Source organism: Vanellus vanellus (assembly GCF_965231255.1).
Source record: "Vanellus vanellus genome assembly, chromosome: 10".
In the NCBI taxonomy this organism is placed as follows: Eukaryota; Metazoa; Chordata; class Aves; order Charadriiformes; family Charadriidae; genus Vanellus; species Vanellus vanellus.
The window spans coordinates 967,774-993,033 of NC_138915.1; the positions used below are offsets into that span (position 1 = coordinate 967,774).

At 55.8% G+C, this 25,260-nt stretch overlaps 2 protein-coding genes across 2 annotated transcripts; both read left to right on the forward strand.

Annotated features, from left to right (window-relative positions):
- Positions 1 to 1,205: 1,205 nt before the first annotated feature.
- On the forward strand, positions 1,206 to 16,002 carry ARHGAP36 (Rho GTPase activating protein 36; the record flags this gene model as incomplete). Its single annotated transcript, XM_082488436.1, has 9 exons — positions 1,206 to 1,254; positions 4,478 to 4,606; positions 8,529 to 8,591; positions 10,933 to 11,189; positions 12,206 to 12,401; positions 12,903 to 12,958; positions 13,449 to 13,599; positions 15,120 to 15,268; positions 15,916 to 16,002. Coding segments are annotated over 9 exons (1,137 nt in total), but the record flags the coding sequence as incomplete, so codon positions are not given.
- On the forward strand, positions 16,000 to 21,793 carry LOC309675721 (rho GTPase-activating protein 6-like). The gene is made up of 3 exons (XM_082488083.1): positions 16,000 to 16,086; positions 18,134 to 18,231; positions 19,258 to 21,793. The coding sequence occupies exons 1-3, from the start codon at positions 16,012 to 16,014 to the stop codon at positions 19,394 to 19,396; spliced, it is 312 nt and encodes a 103-aa protein (XP_082344209.1). The 5' UTR covers positions 16,000 to 16,011; the 3' UTR covers positions 19,397 to 21,793.
- The last annotated feature ends 3,467 nt before the right edge of the window (positions 21,794 to 25,260 follow it).

Consider the following 25,260-nt stretch of genomic DNA (forward strand, 5'->3'; position numbering starts at 1 on the left):
AACGCCAGAGCTTTGCAGGGTCCCCTGCGGTCCCTCAGACCCGTCGTGGCTGCGGAGGGCAGCCGTGTGCCTGGCCCAGCCTGACCATGCCCGGCCGCGCTGGGGCCGTGGCCATTGGGAAGATGCTGTGACGGAGCAGCTGCCTGGGGAGCCAAGGTGAAACCCATCCCCTGGCCCTCATCGGCCAGCGCCCAGGCTGCAAACTTCCCTTTCGGCTTTCGTCTGCTGGGACAGCTAATGCTTCCATAGGTGTCCTCGTCACCGAAGAGTGGGGAAAGCACGGGGAGAGAGGAGAGATAGATTGGGCAATGATCGATCCCCTGCCAAGGCACAAACGCTGTCAGGCGTGGGAAGTGCTGTCCCTTCCCGTCTCACCCTGCCCTCTCCCTCCACACGACGTTTCTGGCTCTCATTTCTTTTGGCAGAAAATTCACGTTCTCATCCCCCCCTCTCCTCCCCTCGGCCGCACTCGGCGGCTGCATCTCCTCTCCGTCACTTCTCCGCTTCTCCTCCCGCCGGCAGGCAGGGAACTTCTCCCGCCCGCTCTGCGGGGCCGCACGAGACACAGAGGAGACACTGCTTTGAAAAACCATCGTCTTGAAGCGAGAGAAGGGAGCCCAGGCTGCCGCTGGCCGTGCTGCGGGAAGGAAAGGAGGAAGGTAAATGTCATCCCTTCGTTCCAGCTGGGAAGAGGGCAACTTTGCTGCTGAAAACGGGGGAGCAATTGTGGCTCCTTAGGAATAGAAGGGGCGGCTGAGCTGAGCTTTTCCCATGAGGTTTCCTTGAATAAGCCCTCGTCCTAAAAATAAGCAGGGAAAGTCACGGCAGAGAGGAAGTGCCGTGTTAACGCTCCCAGCGAAAGGCATCTTATTGCTGTTTTTGACTTAGTAACATTCCTTCTCCGGCGTCCCCCTCCGAAGGAGGGCTTGCAGTACTCTGGCTAATGACCCTGCTGCCTCTTGGCCCGTTTTCCTCCTCATGGGGAGTGCCGGTGCCTGCCCGGGCGGGAGCGAGCCCTCCTGCCCACCCCGCTGCCCTCGGGGCTCGGCCGAGCAGCGCCCGTCGCGGGGCCGTAGGGCAGCGGGAGGGTGAAGCTGCCGGTGGTGGTCCCCATCTCTCGCCTGCTCCCATGAGCTTGTTGCAAGAAGTAATGCCAGGTTTTGGGGGGTTAACAGTTGAAGCAGGAGTTTGTCGGGAAGGTCGCGATGGTGGCCATGGTGGCGTTCTATAAGGGCTGTTCTGGTGGCGCTTACGGTAGGGCCCGATAAGCAGCCGCTTCCCCTGACTTCTCCTTCCTGCTTTCCCTCTCCTGCTCCCTCTCCTAATCGGGTTTCCTCCTCCCTGCCCCAGGGCAGCCGCATCCTCCGTGACTCCGCTCCGGCCATCCCTCCCGCCCCAGGGGCTCTGCCCGGAGCTGCCAGCTTCGCCTGCAGAAAGGTAATTTCCTTCGGGGTGTCTGTCCTGGGGGCTGTCTGTCCATCCGCAGCATCTGTGGGCAGCAGAGCTGCTCCCGTCCTGCCCGGAGGCTCCCGCTCAGCCGCTGCATCTGCTCGTCCCGCGTTTCTGGTGGGGCAGAAACACACGAGCTGTTGCTGGCATGTGGGGGTGTTCCTGCCTGTCAAAGCCAACAGTTTATCCAAACCCCCTTCTCCTGCCCCGGCCACCCCAGGGGAGCTCATGTTCCATGAGGACAGGCTGGGAGAGGTGGGGGGGTCAGCCTGGAGAAGAGACGGCTCCGGGGAGACCTCAGAGCCCCTTCCAGTGCCTAAAGGGGCTCCAGGAGAGCTGGGGAGGGACTCTGGGTCAGGGAGGGGAGTGATGGGACGAGGGGGAATGGTTTTACACTGAAAGAGGGGAGATTTAGAATAGGTATTAGGAAGAAATTGTTCCCTGTGAGGGCGGTGAGCCCCCCGGCGCAGGGTGCCCCGAGAAGCTGTGGCTGCCCCATCCCTGGGGGTGTTCAAGGCCGGGTTGGACGGGGCTGGGAGCGACCTGGGCTGGGGGGGGGTGTCCCTGCCCGGGGCGGGGGGTGGAATCAGATGGACTTTAAGGTCCCTTCCAACTTAAGCCTGAACCATTCTAGGATTCTGGGGAGTTCATAACAACTCTTTCATTTATTTATTTTTAAATTTATGTAACTTTCTAAATATCCTCAGAAATGGAAAACCTGGCCAAAAGAAACGCTGCCCCAGCCAACAGCCCTCCCCGGGCCCCGGGGGTGGAGGTGGGCAGTCCGTGCGGAACCGTGAGCCTGTGCCCGCTGCCTCGTCACCCCCCGCCCCGGGCTGTCCTCACCCTTATCGCTGTCTGGAGGAGATTCACAGGCATTTATTTTTCATTAGTGCCTTCGAGCCCTCTTTGGGGAGGCTCCTTTCGCAGCCTGTACTCTGACCGCATCTCTTCTCTGCGTGTGCCGATAACCTCGCTCCTTTCTTCCATTTACTGCTGCTTTTTCGCTCTTTGGACCGTTCTCTGGGTGCCGGGGAGGCGGCGCGGGGCACGGGCTGTGTGCGGCACCCAGGTTAGTGCGGGGCGAGGAGCCGGCAGCCACCGCGGGTCCCTCTGCGGGGACGGGGGGGGGCGATCCCCAATGACATGGGAGAGGGGACGGGGCGTTCGACCACCACCGGCGCAGGGCTGTGGGCTGCCGTCCAGCTCGTGCTGGGGGCAAAGGTGCTGGTGAGGCTTCGGCAGCGCCGGTCGGGGCTGGAAGTGTCTGATTTACAAGAGATAAGGCTCAGTGTTAAGTATTGAACGAAGAAATAAACCAATTTAAAGTGGGGAGGGGAACGGCAGAGAAGAAGAATTTGTTGACGTTGTGAGTCTTGTTTAGTGAGTTGTGAGACCCCCCCGCAGTGCTGCCTCCAGCTCTGGAGCCCCCAACATAAGAAAGAAACGGAGCCGTTGGAGCGGGGCCAGAGAAGGCCCCGGAGGTGCTGGGAGGGCTGGAGCCCCTCTGCTGGGAGGACAGGCTGGGAGAGGTTGGGGGGTCAGCCTGGAGAGGAGAAGGCTCCAGGGAGACCTCAGAGCCCCTTCCAGTGCCTAAAGGGGCTCCAGGAGAGCTGGGGAGGGACTTTTTCCAAGGGCATGGAGTGATAAGATGAGGGGTAATGGCTTCAGACTGGAAGAGGGGAGATATAGAATAGATCTTAGGAAGGGCAGAAGACTGGAAGGGCAGAATCCCCGCCCTTGCCCTGCTGCCCCACTTCTGATGCAGCCCAGGATAGGGTTGGCCGCCTGGGCTGCAATCGCACACTGCCGGCTCATGGTGAGCTTCTCGTCAGTCAGCACCCCCAGGGCCTTCTCCTCAGGGCTGCTCTCCAGCCATTCCCCCAGGAGCCCGGGTTTGTGCTTGGGATTGCCCCCCACCCAGCTGTAGGACTTTGCTCACATGGAGCATGGCCTTGAGGCTGATGCCAGCCAGGAACTACATCCACATGGTGAAGAATGGCCAAGCCCCAGCATCAGGAGCACAGTCCCTACTCTGGCTAACCAGGATGTGCCTCGTCTTATGTACGTGAGCCTGATGGTGTCGGGCATCACGTGAAAACAGATAGCTGCTAGAATTGTCCAGGGAGCTCTCTGCCAAGCGCTGAGATGTCTCAGGGAGCCTGTGGGGTCTTGGGAGTCAGGGCTGAGTTCTCCTGTGTACTCCCTGATGCCTCCAAGGCCTTTGCTTGGAAGGTCCAAGTGGGATGGTGTGGCTGGGACACCTACAGACCAGCTGGCTCTCTGGAGAGGTGAAAGAGGGCCAAGTGTCTCCCATACTTACAGGGACACCCTGTGGGTGCATCAAGCAGAGTGTGGCCAGCAGGGCGAGGGAGGTCATCCTCCCCCTCTCCTCTGCCCTGGGGAGGCCACATCTGGAGCACTGTGGCCAGTTCGGGGCTCCCCGGGTCAAGAAGGACAGGGAACTACTGGAGAGGGTCCAGCAAAGGGCTACAGAGATGATGAGGGGACTGGAGCATCTCTCTGACGAGGAAAGGCTGAGGGACTCGGGGCTTTTTGGTCTGGAGAAGAGAAGACTGAGGGGGGGTCTTATCAACGCTTATCAATCCTTCAAGGGAGGGTGCCGGGGGGTGGGAACAGTCTTTTTCCAGTGGTGCCCAGTGACAGGACAAGAGGGAACGGGCACAAACATGACCATAGGCAGTTCCATCTCAACCCGAGGAGGGACTTCTCTCCTGTGGGGGCGGCAGAGCACTGGCACAGCTGCCCAGAGAGGTGGGGGAGTCTCCCCCTCTGGAGCCATTCCAAACCCGCCTGGAGGTGTCCTGTGCCACTGCTGGAGGTGCCCCTGCTCTGGCGGGGGATGGGACTGGGGGGGCTCCAGAGGGCCCTTCCAGCCCCCACCGGTCTGGGATGCTGTGATTTTTAGCAGCTTCTCTCCTACAGCAGGCGTCTCTGCGATGTGCTCCTGACTCTTATTTCTGTATATATGTTTTTCACAGGACCTTTATCTCAGCTCTTCTGCCAGCGCAAAGCACCGAGATGCAGCCTGTGCCCCTGCACAGCCTTTCGGAGCTGGAAAGAGCCAGTCTGCAAGAGATTGCTCTCTACCAGCTGCAGGAGAAGCTGCTTGTTGGGGATCTCAGCCTGGCTAAAGGTAGGGGATGGGAGAAGACGGCTCCTGCCGAGGGAGGGATGAGGTCTGCGCTACTCACCCCCACGCCCGCGCTTCGTAACACGGGATGATGTTTATGGAAAGACATTTATGACACATTTTGGTCCATTTTGTTTTTTGTTCCCTGCTTTGCTCGGAGCCTCGAAGGCCTGCTCAGCCTTTTGAGGAGGGTTTGCGTGTCCATAGGAGTGTGAGAATCTGACCTCGCCTGTTGTCCGCCTCTGATCCCCCTAATCCAAACCAGACGCAATATGACTTGGCAAGGTCTTCCACTGGGACTACCGTAATGCCGTTGGGATGGGACAAGCTTTGTTTTTTGGATTAATGTCCAGCACAAAGTCCCGATGCCGGGATGGGGCTTATACAAGGCTAGAAACTGTGCTACTGAGGTTAATGGGCAGATAAATATAGAAGCTCCAGAGGGACTGAGCTCCTCTGTCCTGGTCTGCACAGACATACAGGCATTTTCGGGGTTCCCATAGCTGCCTGAGTCCCCCAGCTTCTACACATCTAGCCAAGCAAACACAGTGAGCTGGGGATCAGCTGCCTCCTTCCCAAATTTACTTGTTACTCAAGAGTGGCCAGACCACCTCGGAATGTCTCCTCTGCAACGGGCCGTATTTCAGCGTCCCAGTAGAACAGGAGATGCCTACAGCCCACTAGCCCTGGGGTGGCCTGGTATCATAGAATCATGGAATGGTGTGGGTTGGAAGGGACCTTAAAGACCATCCAGTGCCACCCCTCACCCTGGGCAGGGACACCTCCCACCAGCCCAGGTTGCTCCCAGCCCAGTCCAACCCAGCCTTGAACACCCCCAGGGATGGGGCAGCCACAGCTCCTCGGGGCACCCTGCGCCAGGGGCTCACCGCCCCCACAGCCAAGAATTTCTTCCTCATATCTCATCTAAATCTACATTCTTCCAGTTTGAAGCCGTTCCCCCTCATCCTATCACTCCGTGCCCTTGGAAAAAGTCCGTCCCCAGCTCTGCTGGAGCCTCTTTAGGCACTGGAGTATCACCAGTGTGGGTGCAAAGGGAGCTCGGGGGTGTCCAGCCCCCCCACCGCTCGCAGCAGGGCTGGCGCCGGCACCGGCCCAGGGCAGCTGAGGCTGAGACCCCCATGGATGGAGCCCCCCACGTCTCTGGGGACTCGACCCAAGGAAGGAGCTTTGCCTAATGCCCAACCTCAACCTCACACTGGACAGCAAGTACGTACTCGGGGCGACGTCCAAGTTTGGTTTCCTGTCTCAATTAATATTTGGAAGATTTCATGCAATGAAACGGCTTCAAGAAAAGAGAGGAAAGCTCCCCTCTCATTCCCAGAGCTCCTGGTTGCCCCAGGGCTGCAGCAGCAGCCACCACGGACGGCTTTCCAGTCCCTTGGGGACTCTGACCACAAACATCCCGGTTCCTTTTCTTTTTTCTTTTGTTTTGAGCTGTTGTGATCCCATTTTCAGTGACAGCCTGCAGCAGGAGCTTCTCTAGGGAACAGTGCAGTGCCAAAAAAGAGTCCTTCCTTCTTTGCTGTTTTGTGCCACATTTTGTCCGTTGGGCTCCTCTCTTCCCGCGGGACAAGTGGAGGGGGCTTGCATAGTCCTGATCTCATCCTTGTGTGTGTTTTGGACACCACGCTCATGCTCACCCGCTTTTTGAAGGAAGCAGTTGTTGTCTGGTGAATCCCTCCTTCCTTTTGTCCATCTTTATATCCTTCAGGTTTCTACCCGCTAATTGCTTGGCTGGGAGGCAGCGGGAGCTGCTGAGCGTTAGCGACGGAACTGTCGCACCCCCAACAGCGTTTTCCCATCCCAGCGTTTTAAGGGATGTTCGGAAATGCCTGAATTTGGGCTGCACCGTCCCCATCGGGGTCCACCCCCCTGTCTGTACTTGCTCCCCAACGTCAACCCACGTGAAACTCCTGCCTTCTTTAATAAACAGCCATTGCACCGTTGTGGTTGTTTTCCTCGAGGGAGAGGTGTTCAGCGCCTGTTTGAATCCTCATACCTCCAGGTACCCAGGCGACGAGGAACATAGGGTGTGCCTCCCCTTGTGAACCCTCGTTTGGGGCAGCCCACAGCTTTGATACCCTCTGGGCTGCTTTTTTTCCTTCCGACGTTCCTTACCTCATTCAATCCCAACCAACTCCTGCGGCGTCTCAGACCTGACGGCAAACAGTCCCCTCCGGGGTGACCCTCCCGAGCGGTAGAGCAAAGGCGCCATGGGCACTACATCGCATCGGGGCCACTCTGCAGGACCAAGTCTGTGGTTCAAGCAGGAGATGACCGAGAAAGAGAAAAGCTTTGAAGGATGCACAGCATCGAGCTTGCTGTAACGCATCTCAGTGACAAGAAGTTGTCATCATCTCCTGGGTTTGTAGGGAGTCATATGTGGTGCTCTGTCATGGAGATACCGGCTCAGGCTTCCTGGGCAGGGGGATTGTTACGGTTTGTGGAACCCACAACAATTTATTGTAGTTTAGAGAATTATTTTCTCACCTGATGACCCCTCCCCACCCGGGAAGGGGATTTGGGAAAAAACAGGGAAGCCCGAGGGGTGGAATGTAAACAGATTTCATAGAATAAGACCAGATAATTAACATTAATAACACTAAAGAGCCAATATTGATCCCGATGCCGATATAAATCCCCAGGGATTACCCCCAGCCCGTTCCATCGGTAGGAGCCGGGCGCTCCCAGCAGTGACAGCCCATGGGGGACCCTGCGAGCGCTGCGGCTGCGGGAGGAAGGGAAGGGCTCCGGGCTGCGGCACCGGGGCGAGGAGTTCTCAGGGCGGCAGCCGTCACGGGGGAGAGAGAACTCCTCAGCGAACGTTCTGATTGATACGGAATGGGCCGTTCACGGTATGAACTAACCCTGTTGGGCAGCGTGGGCCGAGCGCCCACATCTCGCTCCTCCTCATCCCCGCACCCGGCGAGCTCGGAAACACCGAGGCCCTGAAACCCGCACCCCATCGCTGGCTGTTATTTTCACCAATTCAGACACCGAATTAGAAAACAGTGCAGTTTCCCCCAGCGTTAGAGGAGAAATTAGTCCTGTGTCGCTCAAACCAGGACAGGGATCCTGATGGTTTCTTTACTCCCTGCTGCCTCGCGGTTTGTTTCCCTCGGGAACATCTGCCCACCTTTAGGAGTGGGGCGTTATGGTGATGCTCAGCCCCAGCACCTTGTGTCGCCTCTCCTAAGTCTGCAGAGGAGTTTTGGTGGCCTTTTTTTCTCTTAGCTGGGTGTCTTTTGTCTCCAGGTTGTTCTGCATCTTCTTGCTGTCTGCTCGTTCAAACGAAGCAGCACACACGGTGCTGCCGAGTAACTAATGTAAGCTGCTCTCTTATAGCACGTGTTGGTCATACCAACTCTCATAGCTTTCTTCTCAGTCTCACAGCATAACCCAAACAATCATACAAGCTGTGTCTAGGCAGAGAATTCCTTCGCAATAAGGAGCCCAAGCCAGAATGGGACGATTCAGGGTGGGCAGTGAATGAGTTTTCAGTTCATTGCTGCGACGAAATCTGGTGACTGGTGTCCCTGGATGTACAGTGTGGGGAACACTTAGGAGCGGGGCTTGACCCTCTCGGACCGGTACGGGGTCTCCGGTGGTGTGTGTTTTGTCTAACTTTATTTGTCTGTAAAACGTTCACAAAAGCTTTTCTGGGGCCGCATTCCTTTTTCCAGTGCCGAGACCAGACCTCTGAGGATGAATTAAGGTAGCTTTCTGAGTCGCTCAGTAATTGTTAGGACATGGCCACCTCGGCCCCACAGCGCCCCTCCGCCCGTGGGAGGTGCCCGTGGCCGTGCTCTGCCAGCCGGGGTGCAGGAGGGCAGATGCCTTTTAGGGGAGACCGCACTAAACCAGCCTAACGATGCAGAACCTTTGCTTTCTTTTCTCCTCGTAGTGGGACCTAAAGGCAGCAAATCTATCCGCCAGAAACTGGAGAGCTTTTCAAAGGAGAAGAAAGGTGAGCAGCCTCCCTTTTACCCGGGTTTTGGTCCCTGTTCTCGAACCGAATCAGTAGTTTTTGAGGGGGCTGAGCTGGGGGATGCCCAAATCCAGCACGGTGCTTTGTCCCACGTTGTTTTGCTGTCCTCGGGAGTGGGGTGTAACGATAGGTGCATTGAGTGAGGCTGGAAGGGACACATATGTGAGTGCGCATGAACGTGCGTTTGTAAAGATGTATATATTACTAGGGATTACTAGGGAAGTAATCATCCCCCGTACTCGGCACTGGTGAGGCCTCACCTCGAGTACTGTGTTCAGTTTTGGGCCCCTCACTACAAGAAGGACATTGAGGTGTTGGAGCGTGTCCAGAGAAGGGCTACAAAGCTGGTGAAGGGTCTGGAGGACAAACCTTATGAGGAACGACTGAGGGATCTGGGGTTGTTTAGCCTGGAGAAGAGGAGGCTGAGGGGAGACCTTATCACCCTCTACAACTACCTGAAAGGAGGTTTTAGAGAGATGGGAGCTGACCTCTTCTCCCTGGCGACAAGTGATAGGACAAGAGGAAACGGGTTCCAGTTATGTCAGGGCAGGTTTAGATTGGATATTAGGAAGCATTTTTTCACTGAAAGGGTTATTAAACATTGGAATAAGCTGCCCAGAGAGGTGGTGGATTCACCATCCCTGGAGGTGTTTAAGAAAAGGGTAGATGAGGTGCTTAGGGACATGGTTTAGGAGTGGTGGTGTTTTTATCAGGGTAGGTTAATGGTTGGACTTGATGATCTTAAAGGTCCCTTCCAACCTCACTGATTCTATGATTCTATGATTCTATATATGAAAATTTGCCCATTTTACCCCCGGTCTCAGTGCCTCGAGTTCTGTTTTATTGGCCCTTGGAAGATGTCAGCCTCAAGCCTGAGGAAACCAGAAGTGTAGAGCACAGCCAGCTGGGAACCAGCACTTACTAGTTTTCTTCGCACCAGTACAAAGTCCCCTCAAGGAAATCACTGAGCAGCAGTCTGATATTTTACAAAGCGGGTCTGTGGCTTGTGCTCTGGTCGCCAAACCCCTCGGCCCGGGGTGGTGGGGAGGCTGGAAGTAGGGAGAGCTCTCCTCGCGTCTGCAAGGACGTACGGAGGGGCAAGTTACGGGGGAAAAATACCATTAATACCAAGACTGTTACTCTCGAACAGACATGGCTGGCACAAACCCTGTAGAAAACTGGAGGTTATAACTTGGTGAGAAGCTTTTGTATCAAATATTTCTGGTGACCTGTGAGGTCTCCACCTCACAGGCACTATGGCACCTTCATGCGGCTGTAAGCAATAAAAGGAAGGAAAGTTTGGGAAAAACTGGGACAGGCTGCAGCAAGCATCTTGATGGAGGACAGTTTTCCTGCCGTCTTCCCAGCTCCCATGCATCTCCCTCCTCGTCCTCCGGCACACTGTCTCCCACGCCGTGTCCTCCTGGCTCGGCTCCCTGCCTGCCCTGTGCCCTGAGTGCCACCACGCGACGCCCCGGGGCTTTCCAGGGGCAGCAGCTCCCCTTCGGGTTTGCCCAGGGTGGTGGGGGATGCTCTTCCCACCCACCCCAGTTGCTCTGGGCTCCTGGGGAGCTGGAGGAGGAGCAGGGAGCAGGAGGGGACAGGGCATGCAAGGCACTGATTCAAACTACAGATCTCCTTGTCACGTGTTGGATCGGTTTTACACGTTGTCCTCTTCACTCTCCTGCTGGTGGTCACCTTTACAGTATCCTGGTGTGTGAGAGGACTCGGGCAGGAGGCAGGAACAACCACAAAACCACGGATGAAAGACAAAGAACAAATTTAATCTCAATACCTCGCAAATCGGGGAATCTCTAAAGCAACGCCCGGGCAGAGGGACGCGAGCAGGGCATGCAGGCACCGCGGAGTGGGAGAAAGTCCTTGTTAGCAGGAGCGTGTGGGCTCCGGCTCGCTGTCCTCACCTGCTTCTCAAGGGTCCAAGCAGGAGTAGTTTTCCACTGTGCTTTGATCTTCTTCAACAGCAAGGCAGTGATCTCGTGTATGCCAGATAAGGTGTCCCTCAGTCCGTCCCAGGTTTACGTTATCTAAGCGCGGATGCTCCACTTGTGAGCACACGGGGCTGAACAACTATTAGTGTGATACGTGTTGTCCAGCACCCTAGGTGTGCGTCACTTGAGCGTGTTTGCAATCCTCCTCACCAATCTTCTGTTATTTTCCCACACCTGGTATTCCCTTCTGGCGGTTAATTATTTTATCCAGCTGTGCCCGCGTGCCCCTGGCAGCTGGGCTGTGCTAGTGCAGCTCCTTCTTGTTTTTCCCACTGGCGACGCTTTTCCCTTTCTCCCATGTTTTTCCCCAGACTGCTCTCCTCAGACTTTTGGGATCCCACTTTTCCAAGTCATCGCCAATGACCGTGCCTACAGGCAACTGCAGGAAGCAGTGAAGAAGAGCCGCCGGCTCTGCCTGGAGGTGGAAGCGACGGTGACGAGATTTCGGGCTCAGAGGCAGAAGAGGTCCCCGATGGGCAGGAGCTATGGCCTGGTACCCTGCGGGGTCTTCCCAGAGGAACCGCTTTCCCCAACTTTTCTCGACAACAGCTCCTGGAGCCAGCGAAGGGTACGATTGCAAAACTGGGCTCCAAAAATGGATGGTGGTGGTGGTGGTGCGGGTTGGGGGAAGCTCTGACTTCAGCAATAAATATGGTTTCCCAGGGCCTTTTCTTAATGACTGTGATTTAATTGCGCTGAATGCTGGGTCAGTCCTGGTCTGCCCTGAGGGAAAGGGGATGCCCCTGCTTCTCCCCGGAGATGGACTGTGAGGGGTGGGACACACTTTACGATCTCCGCTCTTGTGGAACCGAGGTTACCAGAAGGACGTGGCCAGGCAGCCAAAGGTAGATAGGGGTAGGAAGAGATTTGTCATGAGTAGGGTGGATTTTTCTGCTCGTCCATTGCATCATGTCTTGGAGACCGGGCCTCACACTTGCAAAATTCCTACCAGAAGATGTGGCCGTGGATGGTGGGTCCTGTTGGCTCCCTGGCCACGCAGCAGAGAGAGACCCCTCCCTGCTGTGGGGACATCAGCTGTGCCGCTGAACTGGTCGGCTTTCGGAATTGACTACCCTGGCGTCGAAGGACAAGGAAGGTGGTGTGACGAGTCAGCCTTGGCCACCTTCTTGGCTTTAGTCCCGGTCCTGGCGAGGGGAGGTGGGTTGGGTTTGGTTTGCCTCGTCTCTTTGGAGAGAAGACCCGTGCCTGGCTCGGGCTAAGCCCCCGTAACCCCTGGGGTGAAGCAGCTCCACACAGGTAACTAAATCGGGTGTATTGTGCAGTCAAAGGGGAAGGATTTGGGGATGTTTCCTCTTTCCCCGCGTCTGCGTGCGGTGTGGGGTCTGCCCCAGTGGGAAGGCTGTGTTTAGAGACACCTCACAGTAGCAGCAGTGCACGGAAAAGAGTGCATGGGAGGTGAAAGGTCTCTCTGTGGTTCCCTTGAACCCCAGGCAGGCTCTGTAGACCTCTGTGTTCATTTGGAGGTCATGCCTCCCTTTCCCACTAACTTCTGAGGTCACAGCAATGGTGGTGTAGTGGGATCTTGTGGAGTTGTTCCTGCGAATCACCTCCGCTCCATCTCAGGGGGCAATGTCCGTGGACTCCATCGCTGACCTGAGCGACAACACTTCCAAGCTGCTGGAGGCACTGCAGTTGTCACACCCCCACGAGCTGGATCCACGCAGAAGCCTGGGCAAGAAAAAGACGTTGAGCCTCAACCCCATCACCTGGCAGGTCCCGCGGATTGTGGACCGATGTTGCAAACACATTGAAACACACGGTAAATAGACATGTCTCCGCAGCCAGACGTCCCGTCCCACAGTAGGTTGGTAAAACCCATCACGCGTGGTGGGCTGGGGCAGTTTGGCCCGACCCTTCCCCAGGATGGGAGGAAGCGGCTGATTCCTGGGGCGGGGAATGATCCTGAAAGCCACCAGGGAGAGTCCTCTGGGCTGGGCTGGGAAGGGAATGTCACTGTGTGTATCGGGGACCCATCTCCTGGTGCGCTCTGGTCCTCACTCCCCCTGCAAATCCAGCATCTAGCTCAGAGCGACTGTACAGACAAGATGCCCTCCCTGACCCACAGACAACCCCAGAAAAATCTTATGGCTCCAAAATCTTTCTTTTTAGCCCCTCTGCTACGAGTGGGGAACGACACGCTGCCTCGCGTGCAGTGCGAGAGAACCCCTTCCATGATGTTGAGGTGCTCCAAGGACTCGCCGGGGGGGGAGGGGGGCAGGGGGCGGTGGGAATGCAGAGCACTAACCTGTCCTTCTCCCAGGTCTCCAAACGGTGGGCATCTTCCGTGTCGGGAGCTCCAAGAAAAGAGTTCAGCAGGTAAAGCGAGACATTTACTGCATCCTCTGTAGCAGTGCCGCGTCCAAAGGACAGATGCTTATATAGGTGGGGAGTGAATAAAGCAGACATTGACATGGAGAGGTCTAAAATGTCATGGGCACATGCTGCATCACAGACAACCTGTAACGTGTGGCTGGGTCCTTCTGCCAGCCGTGGAGAGCAGGCTTCATCTCTCCAAGCTGCCGTTAGTAGATGAGCCTCCATCTCCTGGTTGGCACTTCAGAGCCCTGTCTGGGCTCCCTTCACCAGCCAGGAGCTCCTTCTGGTCCTGTGGCCCATCTTCTGGGCAGCAGCGGGCTGTCGGGCTCAGGCATGCCATTTTTGGGGGTGCCCTGCATCTGGGGGACGTTGGGAGTCCTGTCCTTCCATTGCAGTAGCTCTGTACAGGGGCAGACCCTGACAGCACGACTCGCACAAAGAGGAGGAACTGACTGTTGCTTTTATTCTTCTCTTTTCTTCCATCTTTAAGCTGAGGGAAGAGTTTGACCAAGGTCTGGATGTTTTCTTGGATGAGCATCAAAGCGTTCATGACGTGGCTGCTCTGCTCAAAGAGTTTCTTCGGGACATGCCGGATTCCCTGATTCCCAGGGAGCTCTATGGAGCCTTCCTCAGCACAGCCTGTGAGTACCGCGGTGCAGAGACTCCCCCTGCACAGTCGTGTCCCTCCCCGCCCCCCGTTTGATTTTGTAAGGAAAAAAAGGGAATTTTCCTCTCATGCAATGACCTGGCTCAGTACCGGGTCCCAGCACCACCCAGCGTGCTGCGCAGGAGCTCAGCCCAGCAGTGAGCACTGCCCGTGAGGGTGTCTGCAAATGCTCTGCCCCGGTCGCACCCCCAGCACCGTATTATTTTGGGCGACTGAGTTTTTAGGCGGTCTCCACAGCTTCCAGCATCACTCTTTCTTGGTCTCCTTCACCATCTCTTTGCTTCCCTTTTGCCGTCCTTCTCTCCTCAGATTTGCTTCTCCAAACCCTTGAATCCTTGTGTTACGGGTTGAAGAACCCACAACAATTTCTTGTTGTTTAGACAATTATTCTATCACCCGATGACCCCTCCCCACCCAGGAAAGGGAACCAGGAATCACAGAATGGTTTGGGTTGGAGGAGTGTGTAAAAACAGTGTTGTTTTCTCCAACATTCCACCTTCCAATGGTCTCCCAGTACCCTGAGCCTCAACTCTTGTTAACGTTGTGCGGCCTTTAGTGGATTTCTGTCCCACCTGCCCGGCCGCTGTTTGAGCCCGTCCGACTCCGTGGTGGACATGACATTCAGCAGGTTGCAGTGCTGCGGTCTGGTTATGTGCTCCGTTACACGCTGCTGTCATCCCTGTTTTCTTGTCACTGCTGCGGGGTGTGATCCGAGCGGACCTCCAGCTCACATCGGGTTGGTGGTCCTCACACCTGAACCAGAAGATCGTGCCGGTTCTCCCTGTATAAGTGATCTAAGGAGCCTCCCTTCGCAGCCAGTACCGGCACAGGGTATGGGACCATGCGGTCCCCCCTTTCTTCACTGGCCACGCATCACACAGAGCTTTGAACGTCCCTTTTGCACCAAACTCTCCTTTATTTATTATTTTTTTTTTAGCCTTCTCCAGCCTTGGCTGGCTGAGCGTGTGCCTTCCCCCTGTCCAGCTGAGCATCCCTATCGCTGCAGTGAGGTGACTTTCTTCCCCCTTGCTGACACTGTTAATAAAAAGGCGGAATGGCCCCGGACCGTAGGGTGAATCCATGAGTTCACATCACACCACGTACAATTTTTCAAACGTTTGGCTCCCGGATGCTTCCTTACCACCCTTCTTTGCCAAAACCACTTGACAGCAGTGGGATTGGCCGCGTGCTGCCTGCCGCTGCCAGCCGGAGTTGCTGCAGTTTGTGGTTTGGGGTTTTTTGGGGGGGGGATAATTTGATTATAATCCCTCTGGTCGAGGACAGTCTTTGACTATGGGGCTGTACAAACCCAAATGCAACCACGTCACAGCCCTTGCTGGGGGTCTCCCAGAACGCTTATCCCTGCACGGAAGGGTAAGACGCCGGTCTGCCTCCCTCCAGAGCTCGTTACCGCGGGTGTAAATGAGGGCTGTCCGTCAGGAGGTGCCTCGCGGGCTGGGAACCGCACTAATTAACGGGCTGCTCTCTGCCTAGCCATGGAGGGTCCGGCGCAGCTGGCCGCCCTCCAGCTGCTGCTCTTCCTGCTGCCCCCCTGCCACAGCGACACGCTGCACCGGCTCCTGCGGTTCCTCAGCGAGGTGGCCCGGCACGCCGAGAGCTCCCGGGGCCCCGACGGCCAGGAGGTAAGGTTGGCCCCAAACGGGCCGACTGCATGAAGAAGGGGTTGCTCAAACTTCGTCCGTGAAAGCCAAGCGGAGCTGCTTGCGAGCCTGGGTGAATCCTTTGGCAAAACCAAATTGTTGGTAAATCCCCTTGTCTACGGCAGGTCGGGGTTGCCCTCAGTCCACCCAAGGGATTTTCTGGGTTGCAGTAACCCCAGAGAGACCTGGCTGTGTGTCCGTAGGCATTTTTTGTGCACTAATTCTGGTTTTCCACCTCTTATGGACTTATGATCGGGCATTGAGGTTGATTTTGGTTTCTCTGGGCGATTCGAGCTGTAAGTGTCTCTGTGATTCAGAAAGACTAGTTTTGTCTCATATTGTGAGATGATATAGAAATATTGATTGTTAGCTTTTGGTAGGGGTTGGGAAAGTGAGGTAGATGGGAATGGAGGCCCTGATGCAAGGTGGGGATAAGCGTGTGCTCCAGCACTGCAAAACCTTCATGCTGGCCCTGCCACCCACTTGGAGAGGACCGAACTGGACCCAGATCAATGCCCCAGCCTCCCTCCACAGCTCGTGTTCCTGTCCTGGGGTGGGTGAGGCTATCCTGGGACATCTCATGCCAGTGCATCTATAATCTGCAATTTCCCTTTGCTCTTGCTTGCTAGATTCCTGGGAATAAAATGACAGTTTCAAACTTGGCCACATGCTTCGGTCCCAACATCCTTCAGAAAGAGAAGCCTGGGGAGAAAGACGCTGGTGCCATGAACTTCGAAGACAGCGCTGCCATCATACTGGTACTCCAGAGGCTGATTGAGCACTACCAGACCTTGTTCATGGTAGGTGAGGCTTTCTCAGGGCAGCTGCTCTATACCTTTCCTTCCCCTCTGAGCTCTTCTCGTGGCAGCAGAAGGAAGGATGTGTTCACAGCCCCACTTAGCAGCAGGTGATTTGAGTCAGCTTGTGAAAACATGATTCATTCCTCATGGCAGGTGTAAGTATTAATTTGGGATGGCTTGTTACTGGTATAGTAAAGGCAGAGCTGAGGGTCATGCTGTGAACAAGGTTTCATCTTCTCTGTTGCTTTCCACCCTGGTGATGTCTGACCGAGCTCGTTTGGGACAGGAAATGACTGGCCAAGAGCAACTGCAGGAGTGGCACTTCAGTGCCGTTTCTCCCCTAAATTCCCAGTGAGGGAGGGAAAGAAGAGGAAAAAATGGGAGACCCTAGAAGAGGGAAGGAGCTGGAAGGCCATGGTGTGGGGTGGAGGTGCCACCACCTCGGGCAGATGTGGTGAGGATGTAACCGTGGGGAGAGCTGGTGAGGGCAGTGAAGGACGGGATCACTTCAGATCTACTCTTCAGTGGATGATTTGGACCATCAGTGTGAGGCAGGGAGTGCTCATCCTTGTCCTAGGGGATGCATCGACCTGGGTTTCCCAAAAGCATCTTTTAGAGTCATGTGAAGGTTCGTATGGGAAAAGAGCTCTGGAGCTTCCAGACCAACCAGACCGGGGCTCACTTCGAAGCTAGATCAGGGCTGCATCCGGCTGGGGTTTACGTACTTCCAGGGATGGAGAGCTGTGACCTCTCTGGGTCCTGTCCCAGAGCTGCACCACACTCAGGGGAGGAACTCGCTCCTTGTCAGAAGTGTCCCTGCTGCAGCTCGTCCCTGCTGCACCTCGGTCTGTGCCCAGGAACCTCTGGGAAGTGTCTGCCTCCATCTCCTCTCCACCCTCCCATGGGACACTTGCAGGCAGTTGTAACAGCCCCCTGTGTCTTCTCCTGGCCAAATCCTGCTCTGCATGGTTGTCCAGGTGGACTTCAAAACTTTGCTGTTGAACTTTCCACTCTGTCCTGCTGTAGTGCAGGTGGAGAAGGACGAGAGCGGTGCCATGCAGCACCTGAGTGCAGGCAGGGTTGCTCGGAGGCGGATATGGTGGTTGAGTGGGAGAGCCCCTGAGGATGTGCAGCAAGGTGCCGTCTCGAGCACCCCGGGGGCTTCGGGTGGACTCAGGCACTCTGAAGCAGTCCTCAAGGGACACAATGTAGGTGGGTGCCACAGCTGAAGTGGCTGCTGTCTTTGGAGGCTGTACAGCTGTTTGAAACCCCAGCAGAAACCCCCTGGATCAGCAAGAACATACACTGAGCAGTCCTCCTGGCCCTGCTTTTAGGAGAGGACTCGGGAATCGTAGAATCCTAGAATGGTTTAGGCTGGAAGGGACCTTGAAGACCATCCAGTCCCACCCCTCACCCTGGGCAGGGACGCCTCCCCCCAGCCCAGGTTGCTCCCATCCCCATCCAACCTGGCCTTGAACACCTCCAGGGATGGGGCAGCCACAGCTTCTCGGGGCACCCTGCGCCAGGGGCTCACCACCCGCACAGGGAAACATTTCTTCCTAATATCTAATCTAAATCTCCCCTCTTCCAGTTTGAAGCTATTCCCCCTCGTCCTATCACTACATGCCCTTGTAAAAAGTCCATCTCCATCTTTCCTGTAGCCCCTTCAGATACTAGAAGGCTGCTATAAGTTCTCCCCAGAGCCTTCTCTTCTCCAGAGTGAGCAACCCCAAATTCCAGAGACATTCCAGAGAAATACCAGAAATGTCCATTTCCCGTGGATCTACGGGAATGCGACATTTCGGGTCCCCGAAAAGCCTTGTAGCGCTTGACAGGTCTAGAGGGAGCCAACGGCCGGGGTTGGTGTGGGAAAAGCAGGGGCTGGGATCCTGCTCAGAACCCCAGGAGGTGTGTGGGACATGACACCAACACAGCGGGTCTGTGAGCACCTATTGACCGGGAGTCCTTTACTGTCCTTGGCTGCCTCTGCTCGTCCTCCTCCGGAGGGGAGGTGCCACAACCGAGTGTGTCCGTGTATCCCTCCCAGGTGTCTTCAGAGATGCAATGTCACATCCTAAGGAGGCTATTTCAGACAGACCCCGATGTCATTGACTATCTTTTGCGCAGGAAGGTCAACGCCGTGCCGTAAGTCCCCGCGAGTTGCGGTGCTGCCGGAGGGCACCTCGCTGCACGGGGGCAAAGCCCTCCTGCAGCAACACGCACCGCGCTGCTGACGGACAAACCATCCTCCTGCCCATCTTTCCTCTTCCTTCTACCACTTTTGGTCATGAACTCCCTGGCTAAAATCCTTCACTTTCTGCACTAACACAGTCCACTGGCTGAAGCATCCCAGCTTTTCTGTCCCTTGGAGCTCCCTATTCTCCTTTTTTACCCCCAGCCTGTGCCATGCTCTCTCCTTTACCCAAATCTGCCTTGCATCAGAACCTTTCTGGGTGCACACCTACATTTACCCAAATCTGCCCTGCATCAGAACTCCCCCATCGCACCCACCTTTCGGTGTGCATCCCTACACGGCTCTTGTCCTGCTGCACCCCCAGCGCCCTCCGCTGCTCCGGCCCCTCAGGATCCTTGTGCCGTGCTCAGCTCCATCACCAGCCTTCTCCAAATTTTCTTCACCCTTGGTGGTGTCTGCATTTCTGTGCATGTCTTGCCCGTCCTTTGCGTGCGCGTGTCTCTGTGCGTGTCACTGCCAGTGATGTCTGTGCGTGTATCTGCCTTTTGGCTGCAAGACAGGTTAGTCCCATAGAGGCTCAGGGTTTGAGCTCCTGCCCTTCCCTGTGATTAAATGAGGTGGGGCAAAAGGGCCTTGCATCCCGGGATCTGCACCCGGGATCATGGCATGTAACACGGGGTGGATTTTGCTCCCCTGTGCTCTGCAGCGGGGCGTGCTCGGCAGCCTTCGGTCTCCTTGTAGAGCTGGGGAGTCCACCAGCCAACCTGGACTGTCCTGTGCGAAGGGGTTTCCCGGAGCACAGACCTTACGAGTCGTCTCTGCTACCGCTCCTTGCCTGTCTTCACGTTCCTTTTGGGACTGTCCAAAGAGATGGCAAATCTTTGGGGTCACTGCTAGAGGCTATTCGGGCATGGAGTTGGCCATAGAAGCAGTTTGCAGATAGCATATCACTTTTTTTTTTAATTTTATTTTCTTAGGTGTACAGAGAATAAGGATTCAACAGAGGAGCACACTCCATCCCCGCTGCCCGGTCGGACCCGCGCCCTGGAGAGCAGCTCGGTCTCATCAGACTTGTACAGCAACGTCTCGTTCCTCAACCTGGACGTTGGCATCTAGTAAGCCTGGTCCATGCCCTTCTGCTCTGCCGTCTGTGGACAGAACCGGGCGACCTTCCCCCGGCGAAAACAAGTCCTCTATCCTACTTTGGAGGTGCGGAGAAGTGAAAGGAGTGTGAACGTCTGCGGGACCATCTTTGCTGCCAGCAGACCCACGGCAGGAGATGTGTTTGCAGGTGGCCAGCAGAAAGGCTTTCCATGTGTGGGTTTGTTGCTTGATGGCAACCAATAAACCTGCCCGGGGAGGTCAACCTCTCCCCTCCGAATGACCACCAGCCCCGTGCACTGGGACAGCGAACTGGTGCAGACTGGGGAGCAGCAAGCAGGGGTGTGATAGCTGATGCCGTGCTCGGCGGACGGGACTCGGAGGTCCAAACCAGACCCCATCTGGTGCTCCTCCAGGTGTTTGCTGGGCTCTGGTGGATGGCGACCGTTAGCAGGACAGCGAGGATGGAAAAAAGCAGTGCAGCTCTGGGTGGTTGGTGCTTTGGGATCCCATTTGCTGCGTGTTGTCGTGCGGAGAGAAAGCTCTCTTGGAGCTGAAGGAACTCCCGTGGAGGTAAAGCGACGGTGCCATCGTGGCAAAGACACCCTGGCCTGCCGTGTTCAGAGCGAATCACTGCTTTCTTCTTTGTTTCAAACTGCTCATTTTATAGACAGAAAACACTGTATCGACCCCCAAAATATATGGCTGGCGTAGTAAGAGGGAACAATATACTCTGAGGATTATAAACTTCAATTTTCCTCAAGTTACTATTCAGTAAGTAGACCTTCTAACATATTTTACAGATTATGGTGTCTTTTCATGGTCTTTGGCTGAGGAATGTCCGGTTTGGTTTGTTCGTACTGCTCAGGCGTTGGAAGCCACTGCCAGTTATGTGCAAACATATGTTTCTAGCCGGTATGGCAGGATGAAAGTTATCAGCAAATATTTTGTGTTGGTTTCTTCCCATTTACTGTGCCGGACATGGCCTGGCAGCCCCGTACCCAGGAGCCCCCATGGGTGGGTTGTCCCTGGGTGAAACAGGGGTGTAGGGAGGGATGCTCGGGGCAGCGGTCCCCAGGCAGCTGCGGCTGGGCCGGCACAGCAAGCCACGGACACAGGATGGAGGGGGAAACGTCAGGGGGTGTGTGGAAGGGGATGTCAAAGACATAGAGATGGCAAAAGATGACCTTGGGAAATTTGCATCCAATGGTTTCTGTCTGTCTTCTGATAGCGTGTAATTTGTAATGAAATTGAATATATATTGAAATGTCAATTGTGGTGTTCACAGTTTAGACCTTACTTCCAAGTAAATCATAAGAACATAGAATGGTTAGAGTTGGAAGGGACCATAAAGACCACCCACTCCCACCCCCTGCCCTGGGCAGGGACACCTCCCCCCAGCCCAGGTCGCTCCCAGCCCCGTCCAACCCGGCCTTGACCACCTCCAGGGATGGGGCAGCCACAGCTTCTCGGGGCACCCTGCGCCAGGGGCTCACCACCTGCATGGTGAAAAATTTCTTCCTAATATCTAATCTAAATCTCCCCTCTTCCAGTTTGAAGCCATTCCCCCTTGTCCTATCACTCCATGCCCTTGGAAAAAGTCCTTCCCCAGCTCTCCTGGAGCCCCTTTAGGGACTGAAGGCCGCAATAAGGTCTCCCCGGAGCCTTCTCTTCTCCAGGCTGAACGCAGTTGAAGAGTGCCCAGAAGAGGGCGGGAGGGTGGGAAGCTGGTAAGGGGTGGGAGGAGATGGGAGGAGAACTGGTGCCCAGAGGAATGCTGGTGTGGGAAACTAGGGCAGACAGGTAGGGAAGGAAGGGGGGTAACGCTGGAGAGCAGCAGGGAAGAAGACAGGAATGAGCTACACCAGGTTTTTTTAGTGTTGGGGGCAGATGGATCTGGTGTCACAGCTCCTCTCGTCTGCACTGCCTGAAGTCAGCTGCAAATCCATGACTTCTGTTCTGGAGAAACCAAGAAATACACACTGGTGATTGCAGAGATGCTTATTCTCCATGGATCGTGGCAAAACCATCTGGCTTTATAACTCAGGGCACAGAGAGTTTGGCCTTTTGTTGCTCCATCAGTCTCCATCCATCTGTCATTTTGGGTTGTATTTAGAGGGCGGAGCTTCTCACATGTGACAGAAATGTCTGTTCCGTGATGGATTTAACTGTCTGCTTTTGTGTATGACTCTGAAACTCCCCCAACTTGACCTTAGCAGAGAACTGATTGAAATCTATCTCTGCAGAAGCTCCCAGCCCATCGCTGCGAGCTCCTCACCACAGGTGCCGTGTGCTGACATGTGGGCATAGTTTCTTCTTTTCTTGTGGTTTAAAATGTTTCTGTTTACGCTGGCACGTTGGGTAGAAGCTGGAGGACTTGACACCACTTCCCCTCCCAAAAGCAGCTGAAAAATAAAAGAGTACTTTTGAAAAGAAAACCAGGCTGCAGTGTTTGGCAGAACTGTGGCTCAGGGAGGACAAGGAGGGTCGGGGATGTTTAAAGGGAGATCGAAGCTCCACCTGTGGTTCGCTCTGTGTGGGTTTTCCTACGTTCTCACCCAGAGCCGGTCCGTGGATGAGAGGTGGAATGGGGAATCGTGGCCGGTGCTCGGGGAAGCTTTGTGCTGGCAAGATGCTCGGTGTGGGGCCGGGTACCAGCTCAGTCCTGGACGTGGAGGGGACACAGGTCAGAGCCTGGCCTGAGATGGAGGTTCTGACAGCACATGGTGGCCGGAGAGTCAGAGCGGGGCTGGAGCTACGCCAGCAGGTGGCCCTGGGGATTAGGCGTCGGGTGGGAGCACCTCCGCAGAGTGAGTGTTGGTTGTTTGGTATCTCACAGCCCGGCTCCTCCTGGGTGCTCCGCACGGTGCTCACACCACCGGGAGTGACTTGGCGGCCACGAGAAATGTTTGGCTATGCCCAGGCCCCCAGGTGAGGTTTGTCGTTAAGGTAAGAGTTAATGTTAATTTTCCATGGAAGGCTGTGGTCACGTACTCCCAACTGGGCTTGGTCCTTGGTTGCTTGGGGGAAAAATACGCACCCAGTGCGGAAGCAGCCTTCCTCCGGGGGCTCACAAGAATGGCTCCACCACGGGGACCTCACCTGATGCACCCCAGGGGACTACGGGTGTCTTTGGTGCACCCCAGGGGAGCCCTGGCTCCGCGGGACGGTAGGCGACGGAGGGACTAGGAGAGGCTGAGCTCGGGCTGTGGATCAGTGTCTGCCCTTTGCTCCCACCGCCGGCTCTAAAGGGGGAGGTGGCAGCAGTTCCTACAGGAGGTGTGGAATGACCTGCCCCTCCTTCTCCAGGCCTGGTGGTTTGGCTCTGAGCGCGAGGCCTGGGTGTTCCAGTCCAGCTCTGAACGTTGCTGAGGTGGCAGCAAGTTTTCTGGAGCTGTGGCTGAACTCGTTGAGCTGCATACCTCCGCCTTGGCATCTCCTGAGGATGCTCCGATTCCCCTGCCATGGACAGTGGGCCGTCCTAGCCCAGGGAAGCAGCTCCTGCAGCCCGCAGGGGGCTTTTGAAAAGAAACGGCCTGGTACCCAACCGAGCTGGATGTGAGCGTACAGAGCAAGGGTTGAAGAGAAGCCACCATCAAGGGCCCAGCCATGGCCCTGCATGTCAGGACTTGCCCCTTTGGCAGCCCCGTTGCCCAGGGCCTCCTCCCTGGACCAGTCCAAGGCGAGCTGGGCTGGTTTGCCAAACGCCACACTGAGGCGTGGGGAGACGCTTGGCCCCTCGGTGCGGATGAGTGCTCCAGCAGTGCTGGTGTCTCGCTCTGTCTGGGAGCAGCGAGCCCACGGCTCGGCTCGTGTGCCTCACGGCCGTAACAGTGGCCTGGCGTTGGCGCCGCCTGGTAGCACCAGGAGGGTTATTAATTAATGGGGGAGCCTTTCTGTGCCCCCAGACTGCGAGGCAGGAGGGGTTCCACCACAGCCTCAGCTGTGTCTGTCCAGCAGATGGTACCTGTCTCATGGTACTGCTCAGGGCTGAGCTCTTATTTTGCAAAGGTCCCTTCCCTGTGGATGGGTAGAGGCAGCGTGGGTGGGGAGGGAGTTCCTGAAGAACAGCAGGCTGAGGAGAGAAGCGTGTGCTGAGAGATAGCTGGTGAAAGCCTCCCAAGAACTGATAAGCTCCAGAGTCGAGCGGCGCTGCTGAGTCTGCAGGAGCGGATAAACTCAGGACACCATAAGTCTGCTGAAGGTTTCCCGGGTCACCAGCATGCTGGGGCGTCAGCGCCAGCTGTGCAACCAAGGCCATATCCAAGGAGGCCGCGGCTGCTCTGTGTGGACAGACTACAGGATTATACCTGCTGCAAGAGCAGACCCTCTGGGGGACCTTCCAGATCTCCTACTGGAAGCCCCTGGTATGTCAGCGCGACCCTCCGCTCCTCAGTCAACAGCCAGCCCTGGTCCCGTGTGGCGTGAGGGACTAGTTATCTCCTGATAGTCGTAACGGCTTGAGTCCGTTAACAGTAATGTACTAACGAAGACAAGGTGTTCCAGTAACTGTTGGCTGTGACTTGACGATGGATCTCTCTGTGTCCCCGCTGAGGGGGAGTGTTGGGAAGAGGGCAGATCCTCAGGTTGGGAGGAGCTGTTATAAATGTTCCCCAAGAACTTGGAATCCAAGAAAGAGCAGGTGATCTTCATACCTTCATTTGGACAAAAAGGCACTCAAATCATTTTGCCAACCTGAAATCTGGATGGTAAATCAGCTTTTTTGTCATCGTGGGGAGAATGTGAAGTCTCGGAGTCCTAGGTGTACGGGGAACGGACGGTTAAGGCTCACTGGGTGCAGTGGGTGATGGACCATCCTGGGGAGACCTCCCTGCAAGGATGTTGTGCGTTGGATTCCTTGGGGACCAAGGAGGAACATACTCTAATGGAAGAGGAAAGGGAAAGGCACAGTTGTGCAGTCGTGATATGAAGTCTGGGAGTTCATGACGTGTGAGGGGAACACAGACAAGCAGGATGGCACACCGCTGCTGGCGGCGCCGGAGACGGCGCAGAGCCCACTGCCTGTCTGTGGTGATGGCAAGACTGACAGCCCCCGGCTGTGGGTGGAGACGGCACAAAGCTTTTGCATCCCTCACCTTTAGTTCATGGTGAGAACATCACAAGCACTTTGCCGCCCAAACACTTCAGCAGCTGCAGCCCTCGGTCTGCTCCTAAAGGAGGAAGCCAGAAGCATCAAGGCTGACATTGAGCTTTTGAGCAGAGCACAACCCCAGCAAAGTGCTTCGTGCCTCGTCACGGCCAGAGCTCAACCTGATGCCACCACTGCTGCCAGGTGGGGCTTTGACTTCTCATTGCTACCAAGAGCAACGGATCTGGCACTGAGGTCGGACACAGCCTCTATCACATGGTTTTGATCAAATTTTCAGTATCAAAAAAGAAAAACCCAAGCAGAGCGAACATCTCCTCCTTCCCCATCACCTCAGCGAGTCACCCGGAGAGAGGCTGTGGCGCAGACTGATGCCACCAGCGTCACTTTGGCTTCTCTCCCTTGATTCCTCTGAGCTTTAATTTGCTCTTCCACTGCTTTTGCCACACACCTCTCTAAGAACTAAGTGCGGAGAAATTATAGCAGCTAATATATGAACTTTAACGCCTTCATGGCACATGGGAAATACGTGCTGCAGAGCTACACCACAGCTGGGGATGTGGGAGACGTGGGGCTTGCAGCCCCTTGGCCAACAGGTCTACACGAGGTGTCGAGCCGCCTGTCTATGTTGCCCCCTTGGAAGCCACAGAAGGATTTAAAAGGTGACCTGCGCTGGGAAGCGCACCCTCTTTCCCCGTTTACTACAGAAAATATCAAAATCTCTGTGGGTTTTTTTTCTGCCACCGCATCGCAAGACTCGAAAACCGCTCGG

Bases quoted from the DNA above. Each gene is read 5' to 3' on its own strand.
- LOC309675721 (XM_082488083.1), top strand. From the start codon at position 16,012: ATGAACTTCGAAGACAGCGCTGCCATCATACTGGTACTCCAGAGGCTG. The intron at 16,087-18,133 runs GTAGGTGAGGCT...TATCCCTCCCAG, and splicing joins ACTACCAGACCTTGTTCATG to GTGTCTTCAGAGATGCAATG. The intron at 18,232-19,257 runs GTAAGTCCCCGC...TTATTTTCTTAG, and splicing joins AGGAAGGTCAACGCCGTGCC to GTGTACAGAGAATAAGGATT.